Source organism: Carcharhinus amblyrhynchos, chromosome 35 (assembly GCF_965287045.1).
Source record: "Carcharhinus amblyrhynchos chromosome 35, sCarAmb.v2.hapA, whole genome shotgun sequence".
In the NCBI taxonomy this organism is placed as follows: domain Eukaryota; kingdom Metazoa; phylum Chordata; class Chondrichthyes; order Carcharhiniformes; family Carcharhinidae; genus Carcharhinus; species Carcharhinus amblyrhynchos.
This window is the reverse complement of record NC_137358.1, coordinates 1,568,114-1,590,831: the sequence shown is the minus strand read 5'-3', so window position 1 is coordinate 1,590,831 and position 22,718 is coordinate 1,568,114. Positions and strand designations below refer to the sequence as shown.

Below are 22,718 nucleotides of genomic sequence, written 5' to 3'. Positions count from 1 at the left end.
TGCGTTTCCTACATCTGAACAGTGAGTGAGTACACTTTACAAAGTGCTTCAGTTGGTTGTAAAGCCCATTGGGACATCCTGTGGCTGAGGAAGAAGCTCTGGAAATGCAGGGTTTTTTTTTGTGTGTGTGGGAATGCAGCAAGCTCCCACAGGCTCTGTGCTGTTGGGTGTTTGAGGGATAAGGTATGGATCAGGAGGAAATTGGGGTGGTGGAGAGAAACTCCCCCCACCGGCCGCCCCGCTCTTTAAAATAATGTCACGGGTCCTTGCTGTCCAACCTATATGGATTCTGCCCTTGAGTCCCGGAGTGAAATCTAAACAACCCCCTGAATGAGAGGTGAGGGAGGGAACCCCAACCGAACCCCTGTCACAACAGGTACCTCAGACTGTAAGCTCAAAGCTGGGGGTGGATTCTGATCCAAATCCCTGTAGCCCACCAAACTTGATATAAAGAATTCAGTGGACTATCAGCAACCACAGAGCGCAGCCCAGTTTAGAACTTATAACTGAGATATCATTGTTAAAGTAGAGAGTTAGCATCATGTGATCAGGATGAAATGTTGATTTGTTGCGGATGGTTTTAGTATAGTTGTGATCCTGGTTTCTTGTCGCACTTGCAGTCTCGAATCAGATTTTGAAAGTGTTTTTTCTGTTTGTTGTCCCCTTCACTGCACCCCCATAGTGAGAGGCAGCTTTCCCCCAGCCTGTTCTGGGAGAAATGTTCTTTTTTTAATCTTTCTTGGGATGTCGCTGGCTGGGCCAGCATTTATTGCCCATCCCTAATTGCCCCTTGAGAAGGTGGTGATGAGCTGCCGCCTTGAATCACTGCAGTTAGGTGGCACAGTAGTTAGCACTGCTGCCTCAGCGCCAGGGACCCAGGTTCCATTCTTGGTTTGGGTCACTGTCTGTGTGGAGTTTGCACATTCTCCCTGTGTCTGCATGTGTTTCCTCCCACAGTCCAAAGACATGCTGGTTATGGTGCATTGGCCATGTTAAATTCTTCAGTGTGGCAACTAGGGGATTTTCATGGTAACTTCATTGTAGTGTGTAACCCTACTTGTGACATTAATAAATAAATTTAAAACAAACTTTACTTTGTCCGTGTGGAGTCTACACGTTCCCCTTGTGTCTGCATGGGTTTCCTCCCACAGTCCAAAGGTGTGCAGGTTAGATGGATTAGCAGTGGTAAATGTGTGGGGTAACGGGGATAAGGCAGGGGGAGAGGACCTGGGTAAGATGCTCTGAGTTGGTACAGACTTGATAGGCCGAATAGCATCCTTCTGCACTGGGAAGGTGCAGAACTTCATAGGGATTCTATGAAGTTTTTGTAAATACACTCCTGGTGCTGGTAAGGAGAGAGTTCCAGAATTTTGACTCCCTGATCGTGATTCCTTGTTGGTTAATGCAGTGCACACACAATGCTGCTTTTAGCTATTGTGTTCCCACCAGCTGGCACTGAACCACACTCAGACTCGAGCCACAGATAACCTTCAGGGGCAAGCCAAGATGGGAAAGTTAGAATTGTTGAGTTGTATCACTCTGGAGTTTCGCCCCCTCGGTTTGAGGTTGAGATTTTGAGACCGGATGTTATTACTGACTAAATTAGAGGAACAGTGATTGGATACATCATTGAATAATCAGACACATGAACTCTTCCATGTTTCTGGTGTACTGCATATTTCACATCACTAATACCTGCCATTTCACACCAGAAATATAAATTTGAGGGAGTTTGCCAATTGGGATTTGAATCAATGATAGATTTTCAGATCGAGAGGAATTGGCTGTTGGGTTCCTTTATCCCTTACCTTGTAACTGCTCTGCCCAAGTCCAGTTGTTGACTAAGGCAACCTTTCATCTGTTTCCATAGCTAGCAATTCCCAGAACTAGTCTGTTATAGTTTGAGGGGGTGCCACTCCACATCAAGTTGACCAGGAGTCTCTCCTGTTCTTACTGCCAGCCAGTGGCGTGTTTGGAAAGATTTGTGGGTTGACAGCCAACCTCTGGATCGCGTTGTGAATGCACCTTCCTTGGACATCAGGTCCTGGGCTGGGACTTGAACTGGAGCTTCTGGCTCAGAGGCAGGGACAGTAATCCATTGCGTTACGACCTCACTAACTGCTGTGTACTGTGTTGTAACTGCTGTCTGTCTGTCTGTCTCTCTCTCTGTACCCCAGGCCCGTGCCCAGGCTGAGGCTCTCCGGATTGGAGAGATGCACTTCTCCATGAAGCCTGGATCTGGATCACCAGCCAAGATTCCCAGCAGCCTTGCTGCCTACAAGCTGAAGAAGAACATCCGTCATTGCTATCGCACGTCCAAGCGGAACCTGACGCGTGCGGACCCCCAGCCGGGTCTGAGCGGCCAGAGCCGGACACAGCTCCCCCTTCCCGAGACCGTCCGGATCATCAACCGCAAGGTGGAGCCTCGGAAACACAAGCGGAATCGCATCATCCTCAACCTGAAGGTGATTGACAAGAGCAGCAAGACACTGGGTAAAGCCAAAATCCCTTCCCGTAACCGGGTAATCGGCAAGAGTAAGAAGTTCAGCGACAGTATCCTCCGCAGTCAGATTCGACACATGAAATTCAATAACTTTTCCGTCTACGATAAATCCTTCCGGACGGCAATTGGAGACGAGAGGAGGATGGAGAGCGACGCTGGCACCTCACGCTCTGAGCCCAACATCCGTGGCCCTGTAATACACCCCGAACCCCTGCCCGCCCCTCCCTGTGCCCCCCGTTACGCCGGCGACCCACTTCCCCCCAGCAGCGATTGGCAGCAGTCGGGGGGCGCGCGCGATGGTGGGGCCAAGCTCCCCGGCGATTCTCCCAGCCCCACGGTGCCCGACTGGCGAGAGGCCGAGGCTCTCGATCTCTCGCTTCCTCCCGAGTCCGCGGCTGGCAGGCGGTCACCTCCTGGTGGCCCCGGCTCGGAGGCGGACACGGAACACGACGTGTCAGACTGGCGGCCAGAGATGTCCCCCTGCTCCAATGTGGTGGTGACCGACGTGACGACTAACCTCCTCACCGTCACCATCAAAGAGTTCTGCAATGCTGACAACTTTGTGAAATCTGCCACTGTGAATAAGTAAGTCCGAGGGCCCCGTTGGACCTTGGTCAGTCCAGCACTCCTGCCTCCAGTGCTCATTCCTTTAATAGGGTGGGAGCTCTGCCCCAGTAGCTTTAACACAGCCATTCTCCAGGGCCATCCTCCTGGACACAGGCTTAAAGCTTGTGTCATTTCTCTCAAAGTTTCCTTTTCCTTTCATTTTTCTCTCACTCTCCACATTTCCTCACCTACCCCCTCTCTCGTGCCCTCTCTCACCTGTCTCTCCCCCCCCCCCCCCCCCCCCCCGGTCTTGTGCCCTCTCTCACGTGTCCCCCTCTCTCACCTGTTTCCCCCTCTCTCGTGCCTTCTCTCAGCTGTCTTCCCCCCCCCCCCCCCCTTTCTCATGCCCCCTCTCTCCTACCTCCCTCTTTCTGCCCTTTGCCCGCCCTACGCGGTTATTTCCCAGAGTGAATATGGAGGCAGGAATGTTGGCAAGTTTATCTATTTCTAGCTCTCGTGTGTATCGGCTGGGAGCTTTCATGACACTAGTTATCATTTAGACACAAAAAAAAAGCTTTTGAGACAGAGTGAAACTGCGACTGCTGTGAATCGGAAACAGAATTGGCAATGCAGAGCTAGGATTTTGGGTCTTTCTGTTCATCTGGTTATTCAGCTTTGTCCGGTTTTATTTTTGACACCTTTTTTATTTGAAGCAGACAACAGCCACTTTCTGGCGATGAGGTGAACCCGCTGAGTATCTCTGCAGATCAGCTCACCTCAGCTGGCCAAAATCTTCCCGGCGACCTTTCTTTTTATAAAAACAAAGGTCGCAATAAATTTTTAATACAAATTAACTTTTTATTTTATGAGGAAAGAAAAAAAGCTGAACGCACTTCTTAGTTAGGATTCTGTTTTAGTGCAGAGGGATAGTTGTGGTTAGACCTAGTCTGGCTTGGGAATTACAGATTCGGAAAGGATTGTTTGTATGTGTTACCTTTGGCGGGGGAGCTAGGGGGGGTGGGGGAAGGTCGGAGCTGTCAGCGGGGAGGGGAGGGTGGGGTGTCAGGGCTGTCAGCGGGGAGGGGGCACCCAGTGGGACGTGTCTGTCTCACTAAGTGTGAAATTAGGATCCCTTGACTGCTGGGGAAGTTGTCGGAGATTGATTCCCTGTCTCTGGCGCTTGGGTTACAGGGTGGGAGAGTCTTGTCTTGTTCCACCACCCCCCTTCCTGATTCTATTTCATCTCCTCAGCTGGGGTTTTCCATGCGTAACGCTATGTGACATGATGATCTGATATAGGAGAGGCTTGTCGCTGAACAGACCAGGCTGACGTTTAAAGTTTGTCTTATTGCACAATGTAAAGCTTATAGGAGGTGGGTTGGAGGGGGGGGGGAGGGTGGGGGGTGGTTGTGGAATGGTTCACAGTTTGGTGGTGACAATCTGTGCGCAGGTTCAGGAGCAGACCTGATTGTTATCCCCTTTTCTGCTGATTCAACTTTTGGGTGTAAGAAGTGCTTCTAAAGCTGGTCCTTTATGCAGAGCCTGGGTGCTTGGTAAGACTGGTGTGCGCTGGATTGTCAGGTAGCCTGCTGGCTGTTTGGGACCGGATCGCACAGAGCTGGGGGTGGCCAGAAAGCAGGTCGACCTGGCTGCCGTAGGAAAGGAGTGAGGAAGAATGGAGAAACGGTTCCCCGTGTATATGACAGACTGTGGGCACCTTGTGTATTTTCTCCAGTAAGAGTTGAGATGGGGTGTTCTAGTTGATTGCGAGTGGCTGTGGTCTTGATTTATTGCTCTCTCCTCCCTGCCTCTTGAGGCCCCGCATTGGGGGATTTCTCTGGAAACGTTTTATTTCACCTTCTGTTTTGGATTCTGTGCCCCAGGCTTATTTTGGGAGCCAGGTTTAAAGAAACTGCTTGACTTGTGCCTCTGGGGCCTGATACCGCGAAGCAGAATAAATTAATCTTCAAGCACCTAATACCTTGGGTGGAGTCCTGAGCAGCCAGCTGTTGTACAATTCTCTGGCTCCCACAAACGTGCGATTGTAGTGTTTGAGGGCAGGTTGCTGATGGGGGCATGGAGGAGCTGGAGAGAGAAACTGGCAAGAGTTTTATTAAGATAGCGACAGGAGCCTGGCCACACTCACTCTGCAGGGTTAGCCTCAGAATCAAGGGACACCTGGCCTCGAGGCTGCTTAACCTCCAATCTTTGGGACATCCAGGAGCGCTGGACGGAGGATGCTCCTCAGCTCTGATCCAATATTCCAGCTGAGTTGGAGGCTATATGATATTGGCCAGCACACAGGCGATGGGCTGAATAGCCTCCTGCAGTGTTTTGATCTGTGAATGTCCTGTTTGTGATCAGAGTTAATTGGAGAGCCGGGTTTGAACGGGAGTGTGGGGTGTGCAGAGAACTCAATGTCTGCAGGCTGCTCACAGGGAGGGAGAATTGGAAAGGGTGACTTTGGAAGTGAAATCTTAATTGCTGAGCTTCAATCGGGAAATGGGAAACAGTCCAGCAACTGATTACTTGGCATCAAGATGAGACATTCCCGACTCCCCTGTCACCAGCATCAGATGATTGAGTCTGTTTTGTCTGAGCAGGTGACAGTTCTGCCCACTCCAGATCCATTTATCAGAGTGGCAGAGATTATATTGATCTGTATCTTGCCATCTTAAATTGCCGATTGTTTTAAATGATCGAGATTCTCAGCTGCTGATCCAAGGCTTCCTCAAACATTCCATGTTGAGAGCAAGAGAGACCAGCCCTGTCTCAGTCTCAGTTCCAGTGGGACGGAACCTGTCCCCTAGGTGCCATCAGGAGATCCTGGTTTGGTGAGAATGGGGAAGTATTGAATGCTGCACTGGGGAAGGGCGATAGGTGCTGTATCCACCTCCTGCACCCAAAGTGGGGTAGATTTGTTGCTGGGTATTTGTGACTCTGCCTTTCCAAAGATGGAAAAATTCTCCTTTTGGGAAATGGGAGCTGTTGCACAGTCGGTGATGCGATATTCCGACTAATTGGTGGTGTGCGAAATCACAGATACCTAGGGTGGGATTTTCTGATTGCGCTTACCCCAAAACCAGGAAAACCCACCAGAAGTCAACAGTCTGTCCACCCCCAATTCTCCTGGTGGGTGGGATGGGAATATTCCCCACCTCCCAGTTGCTCTGATTGATGGGAGATCTTATCCAACAGTGTTTCCCTGCCCCAGTCGAATGGGAATGTCGCCAAGTTCCACCCACCCCGCCCCCCCTCCGGAAATGTGTTGATGTGTTATGTCAGTGACAGTTTGTTGAATGGTTACGAAGGCAGGTGGTAGAATGTTCTTTGGATGTGAACTGTGTAGAGCTGCACTTGGGTAAGGGGGGGCATTCTGCCCAGTGCGTTGATGTTAATAGTTGATTTTTTTGCAACAAAAATTATATATATACATATATAAATAGTGATATGTTGGATAGGGCCGATGTGTTTTAATTGTTTCTGGTTTGTGTCGCAAGGGCCATTTGATAACGAGTGCATGTTCTGGTTTAGCTGAAAAATATTTGACTTCTTTGTCATCTTCTTGCACTTGGGCTGTGTGGGAGGCTGGGGCTGAGTTTGGAGACACATTTTCTCCCTTTGGCCCCGTTTCCGTGGCTTTGCAGTGCAGCTTCTGGTTGGTACAGGCTTGTAACCGAGTAGAAAGGGAATAGAAATCCTGGAATGGTACCCTCCCTCAGTGAGAGCACCGCTGGCTAATGTTCAGTCTTAATGTACAAGCTGAAATTCCAAAATCTGAAAAATTCCTGTCATTGTACCCCCCCCCCCCCCCCCCCCCCGAAAATGCTCCGTAAGTGACTGCGCGGGGTTGAGAAGAACATAGTGTAGATATTCCCGTGTTTTCAATTTGCGATGTTGTTATTTAGGGGAATCATCTCGTTGTAGATTCAAGCTCAATTTTACCTAATTCAGTGCCGCGCTGTCGGAGGGTCAGTGCTGCGGGATCGCCGCGCTGTCGGAGGGTCAGTGCTGCGGGATCGCCGCGCTGTCGGAGGGTCAGTGCTGCGGGATCGCCGCGCTGTCGGAGGGTCAGTGCTGCGGGATCGCCGCGCTGTCGGAGGGTCAGTGCTGCGGGATCGCCGCGCTGTCGGAGGGTCAGTGCTGCGGGATCGCCGCGCTGTCGGAGGGTCAGTGCTGCGGGATCGCCGCGCTGTCGGAGGGTCAGTGCTGCGGGATCGCCGCGCTGTCGGAGGGTCAGTGCTGCGGGATCGCCGCGCTGTCGGAGGGTCAGTGCTGCGGGATCGCCGCGCTGTCGGAGGGTCAGTGCTGCGGGATCGCCGCGCTGTCGGAGGGTCAGTGCTGCGGGATCGCCGCGCTGTCGGAGGGTCAGTGCTGCGGGATCGCCGCGCTGTCGGAGGGTCAGTGCTGCGGGATCGCCGCGCTGTCGGAGGGTCAGTGCTGCGGGATCTGATATTAAACCCCAGCCCCTGTCGGTTCCCTTGGGTGGACATTAAAGACTTGCCTCACTATTTTGAAAAGGAAGGCAATATTAGCTTCTCCCCTGGACAGTATTTGTCTTTCAATGAACTTCTTGACACAGACTGTCTGGTTATTATCATGTTGATGTTTGTGGGATCATGCTGTGCGCCATGTGGCAGCTGCATTTCCCCACGTTACAGCAGTGACTGTACCTCAGAAGCACTTCCTTGGTTGTAAAGCACTTTGGGATGTCCTGAGTTCACGGAAGGTGCTGTAGAAATTCGGGTCTTTTTAATGGTGGACCAGGTTTGAACGATGTGGGTTTAGCCTGGGTTTTATAAATAGGTTTGGTTTATTTGTGAAGCTACTGAAGGTTTTATCTGATGGAAAGGGCGGGGATGTGTGTGTGTCCGTTGGCCTGGGGGAGGGGTGTCTTGTTTGTGTGTTCCTGTGTGTTAAGCTGTGTCCATTGTGTAGTTAGAGCATGCATCCCTTTAGCTGACTGCCGAGTAGCGGTATTCGTTCGCTAGTGTGTCTCTTGGTTAAATTGACAATCGAGTTGTGACACTTGCTCATGTTTTGGGATGAAGAAGATGTTCTGTTCTCTCCCCAGGGCTCTTATTATAATAGGCCGGGGTCACATTTGGTCTCCCCAGTTGCAAGCGGACTTGTTTTCATTTCATCCCATAGTTTTGGGATTTCAGAATCCACCACCTTGAACTGATTCCTTGATATTGGGCTGCACGGTTGGCAGGAGTGAGGGGGGTTTGTGCTGCGCATTTGGGGGAGTGAGGGGATTGATGCTTGCATGGCGAGGGGGAGTGAGGGGGTTTGCGCTGTGCGGTTGGGGGCTGTGCAGTTTGGGAGGGGGAAGGGAGAGTGGCTGTCCTTAGGGAGAGATGCTGCAGTCGCTGGCAAGTTTATTGGCAATGTCATTTTCTTTACTGCGTGATGATGGAACTGACCAATCCCCGGGCTTAACTCCAGGTTAAATATTTTCAGATATCGAGCAGGAAGGAAATGTTTGGGGTTTGGGGGGGGGGGGGGGGGGGGCCTCTCTGTCAACAAATACCCTCCTCCTGTTTGACTACCTCGAGTTGTGTAGTGAACATGGAGATGTGGATTTGGGTGGATGGCGGACTGAGACCAACGTGGTGAAATATTCGACCTTCCACATTCTGTGACTTTTTAATCCCATAAAAACCTGCCCTTTGAAATAAATTTCCCATCAGTTGGCAGTTGTGCTCGTTACTCTGCACATCTCCTCATCTGGCTCTTTTGCTTCCACCACCTCCCCCCCCACTCACCCCAAATAGTGAAGGGTGGGAGCTGACGGTTTTGGGATTTGATGCATTCTAGTTGTAATGATGGGCTGGGCACAAGAAGAGTGAGGATTGATGGTGGCGAGTGTTGGGGAGAGTCAACGTCCCAATGATCTGCTGGCAGGGCAGCCCTGACCAAGCTGGCTGGGTCTCCCCAAAAGTCCGAGAGACCGTGAAGGAGCTGCATCTTCGATCTGTCCCAAGTGGGCATCTTCAGATGGCTCAGACTTCATAGGAGGTTATTTAAAAAATATAATCAAACTGATGCAGCCATGGAAACATAGAAGATAGGAGCAGGAGGAGGCCGTTCAGCCCTTTGAACCTCCTCTGCCATTCATCACACTCGGCTGATCAACCAACTCAATAGCCTAATCCTGCTTTCTCCTCATAACCTTTGATCCCATTCGCCCCAAGTGCTATATCCAGCTGCCTCTTGAATACATCAAATGTTTCAGCAGTGGTGAAATGGTTTTGGATGGGCAAGTTGTTAGAGAGGAAGGACCCTAAAGGACTGATGGGAAAAGGATAAACCTCTGTGAAAGGCCTAGAATTAAGACTTTTCCTTCGATGGGCCCCCTTGGGACATGTTTAAGGCTCGGTGTCTTATTGAGACAATTATTCATCCATAGAAGGAAAGTGATCCATTTGTGTTTTGCCCAAGGGTGATGGTGTCAAAAGTGCACTCTGCTTTGGACGCCACTGTGGGAGATGGGTGGGCGGAGGGGGAGAACGGGGCTGGGGGTGCCAGTGATGTGAAACTCTATGTTGTAGATGGAGATATCAGGAAGATTCTAGGGTCTTCTGCCGAATTGGCCCACCTCAGTGTGGACTGCACTCAAAACGTTGGCTGATAGGGATGGGGTGGGGGGGTTGGGGGATGTGGAATCTGAAAATCAACCAGGGTCCCAGCTCCTTGTTGCGATTTGGTGATCTGTGTGGATGCCAGGTGAGCGGGATTAGTTGGTTATGATGATTGTATTCCTGTTACCTCTGAGGCTCAGGCCGTATCAGAAAGATGTCTTGAGGTCGGGGGACCTGCGGGGGGGGGCAGGCGGGAGGAGGAGGAGGGTTGGGGGTCACTTGCTACCAACAATGAGTCCTTAACAGGTGAGAGAGAAATGGAACAACTGAACTGTTCAAATGGTCTCTGAAAGTATAAACTGATATTTGAATCCAGTGCATCTAATGAATTCCGAATGAACTTTGTGATTTCCATCCCTGCACCCCCCCACTCCCTGATTTCTTTGTAACTTTTTTGTAAAGATAATTAGTGTTTGGAAATTGTATGTTGGAGATTTGTTGCTGTTCTTGCGAAGGTTTGATGAATTTGCATTATTGTATGCAGGCACCTGGCACTTCTATCACGCTTTGTGAATTTGAATAAAATAAATGTTCATATTCCTAATGCAAGCCCCTCTTGTTTGTGTGAAGTGAGCATATTGAGACTTCAGTATTTCAAATGGAAGTTGGAAGTGAACAAAAAATGGAGGAAGGATCCTGATCAGAATCACAGAATCCCTACAGTGTAGGAGGACCAACAACAATCCCACCCAATCCTGTAACCCTGTGTATTTATCCTGCTCATCCCCCTGATGCTGAGGGGCAATTTACCTTGGCCAATCAACCTAACCTGCACATCTTTGGAATGTGGGAGGAAACCGGAGCACCTGGAGAAAACCCAGGCAGACACAGGGAGAACATGCAGACTCCACACTGACAGTGACCCAAGGCTGGAATCAAACCTGGGTCTGTGCTGCTGCAGTGCTAACTCCAGGTGTGATTTTATTGACACACTAGGAAGCTTTTATCAAAACAAACTTTACTTAACAATACAGTTTAGCAATAACAAATGAATTAGCTTAATCTTCACCAGTAGAAATTCTTAAACATGACATGATACAGCTCTTAAATGATTACCTAATTCTATTAATTACTATTCCTCTAACATACTTAAAACCCCTGAAGTCAATTGACAACACACAGGCTTATGTCCTTGTACTTGTTAACAGTCCTAGTGCTTTTTGAACACCTTTAAAGAGAGCGATACCTGTTTTCTGAGAGCCCCAAACAGCAGCCTCCAGAAAGAGACTTGCTTCGTTCAGAACCAGGAAGAATCTGCTCTTGATTTTAAAAACAGTATACCCTGTAGGCTTAGTATGTGACTGTCAGTCAGCTCAATTGAAATGCCAGGGGGAAAAAAGCAAATGAATAAAAATCCATTACCTCAGAGTGAAGTGAACATCCCGTTAGCTAAAACCAATTATTCGCCTGCATTCTCAGCACGGAGCTCCCTAGATTGTAGACAAATGGGCACTGTGTAAATGAGAGCTAAGTTTTAAACATACCCCTCACAAGAGACACTGTATGAATATGTTTCTTAAAGGCAGGGTACTGTCACATCAGTCAGAATTGTTTCAAACAGTGGAGTAGGCTCAAAAGACCAAAATGCTATTTCTAAGCTGCTTAGATTCAGAGAGATGTCGCAGGGCACAACAAGTTAAATAATCCATAAACTGCTTACGTAGAAATTAGATGCAAGAATAGGCCATTCAGCCCTTTGAACCTGCACTGTCATTCAATATAATCATGGCTGATTCTCTATCTCAATGCCACAATCTTTGATATCGTTTTCCTTGCCAAATATATTCCTGTACCTTGACCTCCACTGCCTTGTGGTAGAAAATTCCATGGGTTCACCACCCTCCGAGTGAAGACATTTGTCCTCATCTCAGTCCGATATGGCCTCCCCCGTATCCTGAGACAGTGAACCCTTGTTCTAAACCTTTTCAGACAGAGGAAACAACATCGCTGTGTCCATCTGTCTAGTTGTCAAACTTTATATATTTCACTCAGATCCCCTCTCATTCTAAACTTCAGTGAGTACAGGCCCAGTTGACCCAATCTCTCCTCGTACAACACTCCTGCTATCCCAGGAATCAAGCCTGGTGAAACTTTGCTGCACTCCCTCTATGGCAATTATCCTTTCTTTAATAAAGAGACCAAAGCTGTACAAAGTACTCCATGTGTGGCCTCACCAAGGCCTGGTACAGCTGCAGTAAGACATCTTTGGTCCTGTACTTGAGTTTCAACAAGCAAAGATTCTTTTGATCAGTGGGATGTATTTGAAATGCGGACATAACTGATGTTCCAGAATCACTGCATCCCTACAGTGCAAAATGAGGCTGTTTGGCCCATTGGGTTTGCACTGGCTTTTCTCTTTAGAGCGGAGGAGGATGAGAGGCGACTTAATAGAGGTTTATAAGATGATGAGGGGGATAGATAGAGTGGACGTGCACAGACTATTTCCTTGGGTGGACATAGCTGTTACTAGGGGACATAACTAAAAGATTCATGGTGGGAGATATAGGAGGGATATCTGAGGTAGGTTCTTTACTCCAGAGAGTGGTTGGGGTGTGGAATGCACTGCCTGCTGTGATAGTGGAGTCGGACACTTTAGGAACTTTCAAGCGGTTATTGGATAGGCACATGGAGCACTCCAGAATGATAGGGAGTGGGATAACTTGATCTTGGTTTTGGACAAAGCTCCGTGCAACATCGAGGGCTGAAGGGCCTGTACTGTGCTGTACTGTTCTATGTTCTATGTAACCGCTGTGTTACCCATATTTGATACAAATAATTTAATGAGGAAGTAAGGGAAGTGGCTGGAGAAAAAATATTGGAGCATAACGTCAAAGAGAGAAGATGGGATACTTTGTTCACATATTTAGATGGAGACAATTACTGAAAGGAAGATTGGAAAATATAGAGAAACAGGAGAAAGTGTTTCTACAGGGGAACAGGAGATGTGTAGTTTTTATTAAACCAGAAAGAGTACAGGAAAGATTTACTAGGATGCTACTGGGACTTGAGGGATTGAGTTATAAGGAGAGGCTGGATAGACTAGGAATTTTTTCTTTGGAGCGTTGGAAGCTTAGGGGTGATCTTATAGAGGTCTATAAAATAATGAGGGGCAGAGATCAGCTAGATAGTCAATATCTTTTCCCAAAGATAGGGGAGTCTAAAACTAGAGGGCATAAGTTTAAGGTGAGGGGGAGAGATACAAGAGAGTCCAGATGGGCAATTTTTTCACACAGAGGGTGGTGAGTGTGTCGAACAAGCTGCCAGAGGGTAGTGGTAGAGGCGGGTACAATTTTGTCTTTTAAAAAGCATTTAGACAGTTACATGGGTAAGATGGGTATAGAGGGATATGGGCCAAATGCGGGCAATTGGGACTAGCTTCGAGGTTTAAAAAAAAGGTGGCATGGACAAGTTGGGCCGAAGGGCCTGTTTCCATGCTGTAAACCTCTATGACTCTGTGAATCTATGAGGATGATGGATAGAATGGACAGCACACAGTGGGCTGATGTTGGTACAATTGACCGATTATGGAATGTGTAAGGACAGGATAGGCAGGGCTGGAGATCATTGGCAGCCAATCTGGGAAGATGATGCCAACAAACGCTTAATTGATGAGATAATATCGCAGGCCACTATGGGAAACATTTAAAATAGCAATACTAATAGACCAAATGTATGAGAGGATTCGCACAAGGAAAGGAGGCTAATTGCAGAGGGAGATCCCAGTGTAATGCTGTTAAAATGTCCGTTTTGTGACAGGGTTGGGCTGCTACTTTGTGTCTGCTTCAAGCATGGAGTCAAACACTTGGTTTATTAATGATTAAATGGATAAACAGATTCCAACTGGATCTGATGCCACTGAGGAATAGCACTTGTGTCATAGAATCACAGAAACTGTACAGTGTAGAAGTAGGCCATTCGGCCCATTGAGTCTGCACGGCCTCTTCAATGGAGCATCTCACCCAGACCCTAATGCAGAAACCCCAAACTACACATCTTTGGACACTAAGGGGCAATTTAGCATAGCCAATCCACCTTACTTGCACATCTTTGGAGTGTTGGAGGAAACGGGAGAACTCAGAGGAAACCCACACAGACACGGGGAGAATGCACAGACTCCACATAGACAGCAACCTGAGGCCTGATTTGAACCCGGGTCCCTGGTGCTGTGAGGCAGCAGCACTAACCACTGTGTCAGTGTGCCGCCCCTTGTAGAAGGATGGAAACCTCGAATTTAACAGGAGGCCATTCGGTCCCTCGAGCCTGTTCTGCCACTTGGTCAGCCATGGCTGATCTGTAAACTCTGCTCTCTGATGCGTCCATATCATTTCTCCACAACAATCTCAGTCCTGAAAGCTCCAATTCATGGCCACACCCAGAGCATTCTGAGCGAGAGAATTCCAGATTTCCATTACCCAGTGTAAAGTGATTTCACTCACAGGTGGCTCTCGCTCTAATTTTAAGATTGTCCTTCTTTGTTCTTGGGCTAGAGGGAATAGCTTTGAAGCTTCAACCACACCCCCCCCTGCCACAACCCCTCCTATCCCCTCACCCACACCCCCCTCCACCCCCCCTACCCTCTTCCTCCACCCCCCCAACCTCATTCTAATCCCAGTCACAACTCCCCAAAAGTCATACCCTGAACTCCTTGTGTTTGATGGAGATTAAATATGAGTCTCCATTTTACATTGTTACAGGCGGTGTGGTGGAACAGTGGTTGCCACTACTGCTTCACAGGGACCCGGGTTCGATTCCTGGGTTGGGTCACCATCTGTGTGGAGTCTGCACGTTCTCCCTGTGTCTGCGTGGGTTTCCTCTGAGTGCTCCGGTTTCCTCCCACAGTCCAAAGATGTGCAGGTTAGGTGGATTGGCAAGGCTAAATTGCCCCTTAGTGTCAGGGCAATTAGCGGGGTAAACATATGAGGTTATGGGGATAGCGCCGGGATGGGGTTATTGTCAGTGCAGGCTTGATGGGCCGAATGGCCTCTTTCAGCACTGTGATTCTAGGTTCAAAACAACCCCATTAAAAAAATAAATATATAAGTAGTCTGAAACTTTGATCAATTGCAACCGGCTTCTGATTATATTTGTTTTGTGGTGACTGATTTGGAAACTATCAGCTGTATAAGAGTTTAGTTTGGATTTCCTTGCCTTCTGCTGCAGTCGGGAGACTGAAGTTGGGGTGAAATGGACCAGGATTCAGGAATAAAATTACTCCTGGTACCACATCAAGTTGGTTTTATTGGGAGGGCTGGAAGCTGCAGTGACTGTGACTGCCAGCTGATGGCAGTGTTGCAGTGAGGAATATTTAGTACCTAATGCTTTTTATTCATTCATGGGACTTGGGTGTTGCTGGCTGGGCCAGCATTTATAACCTATCTCTAGTTGCCCTTGAAACTGAGTGTCTTGCTCTGCCATTTCAGAGGGCAATTGAGAGTCAACCACATTGCTGTGGCTCTGGAGCCACGTGTAGGCCAGATTGGGGAAGGACGGCAGATTTCCCTCCCTAAAGGACATTAGTGAACCAGATGGGTTTTTCTGACAATCGACAATGGTTCCATAGAATCATAGAACTCTACAGTGCAGAAAGAGGCCATTTGGCCCATCGAGTCTGCACTGACCACAATCCCAACCAGGCCGTACCCCCCTATCCCTACATATTTTACCCACTAATCCCTCTAATCTACACATCTCAGGACTCTAAGAGGCAATTTTTTAGCATAGCCAATCAACCTAACCCGTACATCTTTCGACTGTGGGAGGAAACCGGAGCACCTGGAGGAAACCCTCGCAGACACGAGGAGAATGTGCAAACTTCACACACACAGTGACCTGAGCCGGGAATCAAACTGAGGTCCCTGGAGCTGTGAAGCAGCAGTGCTAACCCACTGTGCTACCGTGCTGCCTCTGCTGCCGCACTGCCCATGGTTGTCATTTGAGGCAACACGGTGGCACAGTGGTTAGCACTGCTGCTTCACAGCTCCAGGGACCTGGGTTTGATTCCCGGCTCGGGTCAATGTGTGTGTGGACCTTTCACATTCTCCCCAAGTCTGCATGGGTTTCCTCCGGGTGCTTTGGTTTCATCCCAGATTCCAAAGATGTGTGGGTTAGGTGGATTGTTCGTGCTAAATTGCCTCTTACTGTCAGGGGGATTAGCTAGGGTAAGTGTGGGGTTCTGGGGATAGGGCCTGGGTGGGATTGTGGTCAATGGGCTGAATGGCCTCCTTCTGCACTGTAGGGTTTCTACGATGACGCTTTTAATTCCAGATTTTTTTAAATTCAATTCAAATTCCACCATCTGCCATGGCTGGATTCGAACCCGGGTCCCCAGAACATCAGCAGAGTTTCTGGATTATTGGTCGATAAAACCACCAGGCCAACGCCTCCTCTTAAAATTAAAAAAAATAAGCCAGCCAAAACAGGACAATATAGAACTCCCAGCTCATGACAAGCAAACATTGGCTGTATTTGAAAAACTCATCTTCAGGATGTGGGTGTTACTGGCTGGGCCAGCATTTATTGCCCATCCCTAATTGCCCCTTGAGCAGGTGGTGGTGAACTGCCTTCTTGAACCCGTTGCAGTCCCTGAGGTGTAGGTACACCCACAGTGCTGTTAGGGAGGGATCTCCAGAATTTTGATCCAGCCACAGTGAAGGAACGGTGATATATTTCCAGGTCAGGATGGTGTGTAACTTGGAGAGGAACTTACGTGTGTTTCTAGTGTCTGCTGCCCTTGTCCTTCTTGGTGGTAATTGTGGGTTTATCTGAGGAGTCTTGGTGAGTTTCTGCAATGCATCTTGTAGATGTGTGTTGGTGATGGAAGAGTGAATGTTTGTGGATGGTGCCAATCAGGTGGGCTGCTTTGCCACGGATGGTTTAAGTTTAAAATGTATTTGTTAGTGTCACAAAGCTTAGGCTTACATTAATGTTGCAATGAAGTTACTGTGAAAATCCCCCAGTTGACACACTCCGGCACCTGTTCAAGTACACTGAGGGAGAATTTAGCACAGCCAACACACCTAACCAGCACGTGTTTCGGACTGTGGGAGGAAACTGGAGCACCTGGAGTGTAACTCTCTCCCCAGGTAAATGTGGACACTGGGATCAATGGAAAAAGTTTATTTATTAGTCACAATTAAGGCTTATGTTAACACTGCAATGAAATTACTGTAAAAATCCCCTAGTCGCCACATTCTGGTGTTCAGGTCAATGCACCTAACCGGCTTGTCTTTCAGAGTCTGTGAGGAAATCAGAGCACCTGGACGAAACCCATACAGACACAGGGAGAACGTACAAACTCCACATAGTGACCCAAGCCAGGAATTGAATTCAGGTCCCTGATGCTGTGAGGCAGCAGTGCTAACCACTGTGCCACTGTGCTGCCCTATGATCATAGCTAAGCATAATGGGAATCTGTTGGTAAAAATATTGAGGACTTAAGAGCAAATGCAATTAAATGGAGCGAGGGTACAGATCAGCTGAATGGAGGAGACAGTTGGAGGGGCTGAATGGCCTCCTCTTGTTCCTGAACCCAGATCCTATCAGGGAAAGTTTAGTGATTAAATCTTCGGGCCAGCGCCACAGAGTTCCTCCATTGTTTCCTGGAATTAGACCGTGTGCTCGGTAAGTTGATGAATTTTTTTCTTCAGAATCTCAACGTGGTTTCTTGAGAGCATCTCTTAACTTGGTCCAAAAGAGCTTCTGCCCGTTCTCATCAGTGGGCCAGTTAATGTAGGTCTTCTTCTTTACCAGCTTACGGAGTTGATGGTAGGAAGAGAGCATGTGGCCAGGAATTTCATCCAAGAAAACCAAGATGAGGACATCACTGTGTTCATCAAAGAGCCTGTACAAGGCCACCTGCATCTCCATGGAACACCATTCACTCTGAAGATAACTCCTGGAGATGATGCAGATTGTCTTCCTGCTCTTGTAGATAGCATCAACAATGTTTTCTACAATGGGTTTGCCCACTTCAAAATCCCTGTGATGGAAGCAGAGATGGTGAAATGGAGGCCCCTTGTTCTCCAAGTTGTGCATTAGTTGGTCAAACACCCAAGCCTCGTCCTTTGAGTTGTAGGATACAAAGGCGTCGTATTTGTAACCTTTGGTACGACTTCTCTGTAGTTTGCTTTCATGAATCCAAGCCCGGAGCAAATAGTAACCATAGTACATGTTCCACTTCCCTTTCTGGTAGATCAGAACAGTTATCATAACAGCAAAGATAACTGGTGCAGTCCCACAAAAAACCAGGAAACCACTGTTGCAGACTGAACCGTCAAACTCCACAAATAACTTTGTTTTCTCAACCCCGTGGTCCGCACATAGATAACGGTAGAAGAAAGCCACCTGGACCCTGGAGCTAATTGACCATTGCTGAAACCAAAAATTGTCACAAACACAAAAGAGGGGGTTGAACATCAAGTTCAGGAAGTTCAGGTTGGGCAGTGGGGGGATGTCCTGCTCTTTGATGACACGGATCATGTTGCTCTGTAGTAGCAGTGTAGTGAGGTTGCTCAGGTTCTGAAAGAGGACCTTGTTGATGGATTCCAGCCCGACGTTCTCCAGGGACAGGTACTGGAGGTTGGCGAGGTTGGCGAAAGTCAAGTTGTGCATTGTCTGGAACCCATTGCAAATATCATTCATGCTTAGCTGTTCCAGACTAGTGAGTTGGTGAAAGGGCAGAGTATTGAGATTGATAAACTTGTTGTTAGAGATATCAAGTGCCTTCAGCTTCTGAAGCCCATCAAAGAGGTTATGAGGTAACATTTTAAGGCCAAATCGTTCCTGGGATTTTAACTTCAACATCCGGAGATTGCCAAGATTAATGAATGGGGGGAATTCTAAGTAGGTGACTTTGAAAGATAACTTGTTATTTGCAAGGTCCAAGACTTGCAACAATTCCAGATCTTCAAACATCTCTGGATGAATTTGTGACAACCAGTTTCTGTCCAAATAAAGCTTTTTCAAAGATTTGAGTCCTTTGAAACTTCCCTTTTCAATTTTCTCAATGTGGTTCCCTCCCAAATCCAGGATGGTTAGATTTGAGAGGCTGGAATATGTGATGTTGTAGACAACCGGGATCCTGTTGTTTCTGAGCTTCAGGACCTGTAGGCTGGTGAGGTGAGTGAGAGCGTTATGAAAAATCTCTGATATTGCATTGTTAGTGAGTGACAGCAGCTTCAAGTTAACCAAACCCACAAATGCAGTGCTGTTTATGAAGTTAATTTCATTCAAAGCCAGAGACAGATATTTCAGGTTTTTGAGAGGATGGAATGCATGCGACTGAATGGCAGAAATGTGGTTGGATTTGAAAGACAAATGTTCCAGTTTCTCTAGACATGGCACAGGTCTGCTGCCTTTTACATTTTGCCCCCGGCCACACAACGTGACATCTCGAATCACGTTATTGTCAAGGTTTAATATCCGCAGATTTCTGGGGACATCAGAACTGCCAAAAATATCCGGCTTTTTGATTCGGTTGTGGGACAAATCCAAAGACACAACACTGGAACAGTTGTTGAAAGCTTCCGTTACCACCTGGAGCCTGTTACTCACTAGCTGTAAGTCCTGAATGTCCTTCCGGCGAATGACGTCGCACAGGCTCTTCAACGTCGCCCGGTCCTTCAGACGCAGGTGGGACAGCGTGATGTTCCTCAGGGGGGCTCTCACATGCTCGACAGTGCGGAGAACTCCCTTCACGTCCAAAGGGTTGCCTTGGATGTCGAGGAAGCGAAGGCTGATGAAGTCGAGCGAGGTCAGCTCCTCGGGCCTGGACAGGTTATTGTGCGCCAAGTCCAAGTGGATGATGTTGGCCAGGAAGGCGGGGGGTGCACGCAGTTTGGAGATGTGGTTTTCAGCGAGAAAGAGGTGGGTCAAATTTGGAGGGAATTTGGAGGAGATTTCTAAAGAGCTGAGATTAGTACGCCGAGCATATAGAGTCCTGAGACTGGAACAATGAGTGAGGGAAGCAAAAAGAGATGAAACATTGTCTATCTTGTTCAAGGAAATATCCAGAGCACTGAGTTTCTTCAATGGGAAGGCAAGTTCCCCAGAGATACCAGTCAACTTGTTGTGATTGAGGATTAAGTTGGTCAGGTTGGTGAGGAATTTGAAGATTCCCTGGCTGAGTGTCTCCAGCTGGTTGGAGGACAGGTTAAGGGTCTGGAGTTTGCTGACATTCCAGAAAGCCCGGGGATGAATGGTACGCAGGTGATTATGGTCCAGCCTCAGACATTCCAACTGTGTCAGATTGCACAATTCCTGCGAAGCTAAAACCTTGATCACGTTGAAGGAGACATTGAGGATCCGGACGTTCGGGGGAAGGTCGGAGACTGCCTCTCTCAGCTGGGAGATGTTATTGTTTGTACAGGAGAAAGATGCCTTTCTCAGGTCACCCACACAGTGTCTGAAAACCATGCAATAGGCCATCCACAACTCCCCAAAGACCAGCAAGAGCAGAGGGACCCCGGCCAGCCCCCTCCCTGCACACAGCAGCATACTGACCAGTGCTTCCAGAGTCTCCGATTGCTCCAGATCCCCCTGGATTCTTCAGTCCAATCCTCTACTCCACACAATGCTCTGCAATCCTTTTTCCAGTGAAAACCAGTCCTGAATTGGAAGGTTTTAATCCTTGCTCTGCTTCAGAAACTGGTGCCCTGAGTTCTCTTGCTTTGCATCACTGAGATCTCGAAGCGATACTGGCCCCAGTGAGTTTGTTTATTCACACTGCAGTGCTCAATGTGGAAGTTGTGGAAACAGCTCCGTGTAGTTTTGTTCTGATTGTTTTGGAGAAGTTCTTTTTTAGAGAGAGGGGCTGAGTAAGGTCATGAAAATAAATTTGCATGGGGTATAATTTTATCCTGAGGACATCTCGGAGGACCATGAATACCTTTTCAAAAGTACTCACTCTGCTGACACAAGACTTTTGCCGCAGTCCTTTTATGCACAGCAAGATCCCACAAGAATAATTGCTAGTTTCGCAATTTTGGTGTGGCTGCTTGAGGGAGGATCTTTGGCCACAATCCAGGTTACCCCCGATAACCACCCTCCACCCCAAACTCATCATAGAAACATAGAATCCGTACAATGCTAAAAGAAGCCCATCGGCTCTGTGCCGACTCATTCCCAGGCTTACCCTGTAACCCCACGTGTTAACCCCACTGATCCCCCTAACCTATATACCTTGGGACACTAAGGGGTAATTCAGCATGGTCAATCCACCTAACTTGCACATCTTTGGACACTATGGGACAATTTAGCATGGCCAATCTACCTAATCTACACATCTTTGGACACTAAAGGGCAATTTAGCATGGCCAATCTACCTAACTTACACATCCTTGGAAACTAAGGGACTATTTAGTATGGCCAATCCACCTAACCTGCATATCTTTAGACACTGAGGGGCAATTTAGCATGGCCAATCCACCTAACCTGTACATCTTTGGACACTAAAGGGCAATTAGGATGGCCAATCCACCTAACCTGCCCACGGTGGTTATAGGATGTCTTTCACCAGGAGGGCAGATCGGACTTGAAGACAACACTCCCTCAGAGCTGGCCTGGGATTGTGCACATTGTCCAGACTCGGACATTTATCACTCTGGCCAGGTCAAACTTCTGGGAGCTCCCTCCCTAACAGCACATGTGGTAATACTTTCTCCACACGCACAGTGGCTGTCTCATCACCACTGTCACCGGGGGTGATTAGAGCTGGGCAGTAAATGTCAGCCTCGCTGTTCATGGTCACATTCCAAACCTCAAACTGTGTTGATAAAAGTGACAATCTGCTGACACCAATAATGTATCATTCAGCACAGCTTTTAGTTTCTGCTTCAGAACACAACCACTGATTTATGGGGTACACTTCCTCATTTGGAGACACTGTGATGTCAGCAGAATGTAGCTTCTTCTTTCAATTCTTTTCAAACGCTAAGTGCCCAGAACTGCTAACAAACACATAAAGCATGGCCCACAATTAGGAATGTTTCAACAGAATGCAGTTTTTGATTTGATTTGATTTATTATTATCACATGTATTAACATACAGTGAGAAGTATTGGTTCTTGCATGCTACACAGACAAAGCACACTGTTCATAGAGAAGGAGAGAGTGCAGAATGTAGCGTTACAGTCATAGCTAGGGTGTAGAGAAAGATCAACGTAATACAAGGTAGGTCCATTCAAAAGTCTGACAGCAGCGGGGAAGAAGCTGTTCTTCAGTCGGTTGGAATGTGACCTCAGACTTCTGTACCTTTTTCCCGACAGAAGAAGGTGGAAGAGAGGATGTCCAGAATGTGCGGCGTCCTTGATTATGCTGGCTGCTTTGCCGAGGCAGTGGGAAGTGAAGCCAGTACCATTGAATGGGAGACTGGTTTGCATGATGGTTTGGGCTACATTCACTACCCTTTGTAATTTCTTGCAGTCTTGGGCAGAGCAGGAGCCCGTACCAAGCTGTGACATAACCAGAAAGAATGCTTTCTATGGTGCATCTGTAAAAGTTTGTTAATCTCTTACAAACAAATTATTTTCAAATGTCCTTCCTTCCATTTTGAATTCTCCTTCACCTGAATTTGAGAACTCCCACTAAACCCCAACTACTGCCCCAACGTGTGCAATACAACTTAAATTCAGTTAAACGAACTGAGGGGACAAAGCCAGAAGGGCAATCCCTTATAGAGGGGACCGCCCGCAACAAAGATAAAGCACAAATTAAACTTAAACTACATAATCTAACTGTGATTAAAGAGGTTAATAATGCACTCCAGCCCCTGCGATGCCCAACGAGCATGGAAGACCTTGGTAGTGTCCATGGTCAGCATTTATTGACCATCCCTAATTTATTGCCCTTTGAGACGGGGTAAGCTGCCTTCTTGAAATGTTGCATGCTGTGTGGTGTAGCTATACCCACCTTGCTGTGAGGGAGGGAGTTTCAGGATTTGGACCCAGCGACAGTGAAGGAATGGCCGATATATTTCCAAATTGGATGCTGTATAGCTCAGACTCAGGGACCTTGGAGGAGGTGATGGT

At 47.9% G+C, this 22,718-nt stretch overlaps 2 protein-coding genes across 2 annotated transcripts in view; one reads left to right on the top strand and one right to left on the bottom strand.

The window, feature by feature from the left end:
* Positions 1-22,718, top strand: part of LOC145361506 (uncharacterized) — a 68,543-nt gene that overhangs the window by 2,369 nt on the left and 43,456 nt on the right. The window contains exons 5-9 of the mRNA XM_080217318.1: positions 2,178-3,088; positions 9,494-9,674; positions 17,443-17,691; positions 18,187-18,261; positions 19,318-19,557. Of these exons, the coding sequence (XP_080073444.1) occupies positions 2,178-3,088; positions 9,494-9,674; positions 17,443-17,691; positions 18,187-18,261; positions 19,318-19,557 (1,656 nt within the window). The remainder of the gene's footprint in view (positions 1-2,177; positions 3,089-9,493; positions 9,675-17,442; positions 17,692-18,186; positions 18,262-19,317; positions 19,558-22,718) is intronic.
* tlr21 (toll-like receptor 21) lies at positions 17,119-20,206 on the bottom strand. Its single transcript, XM_080217616.1, has one exon. It carries the CDS (start codon positions 20,185-20,187, stop codon positions 17,344-17,346), a length of 2,844 nt encoding a protein of 947 aa, XP_080073742.1. The 5' UTR covers positions 20,188-20,206; the 3' UTR covers positions 17,119-17,343.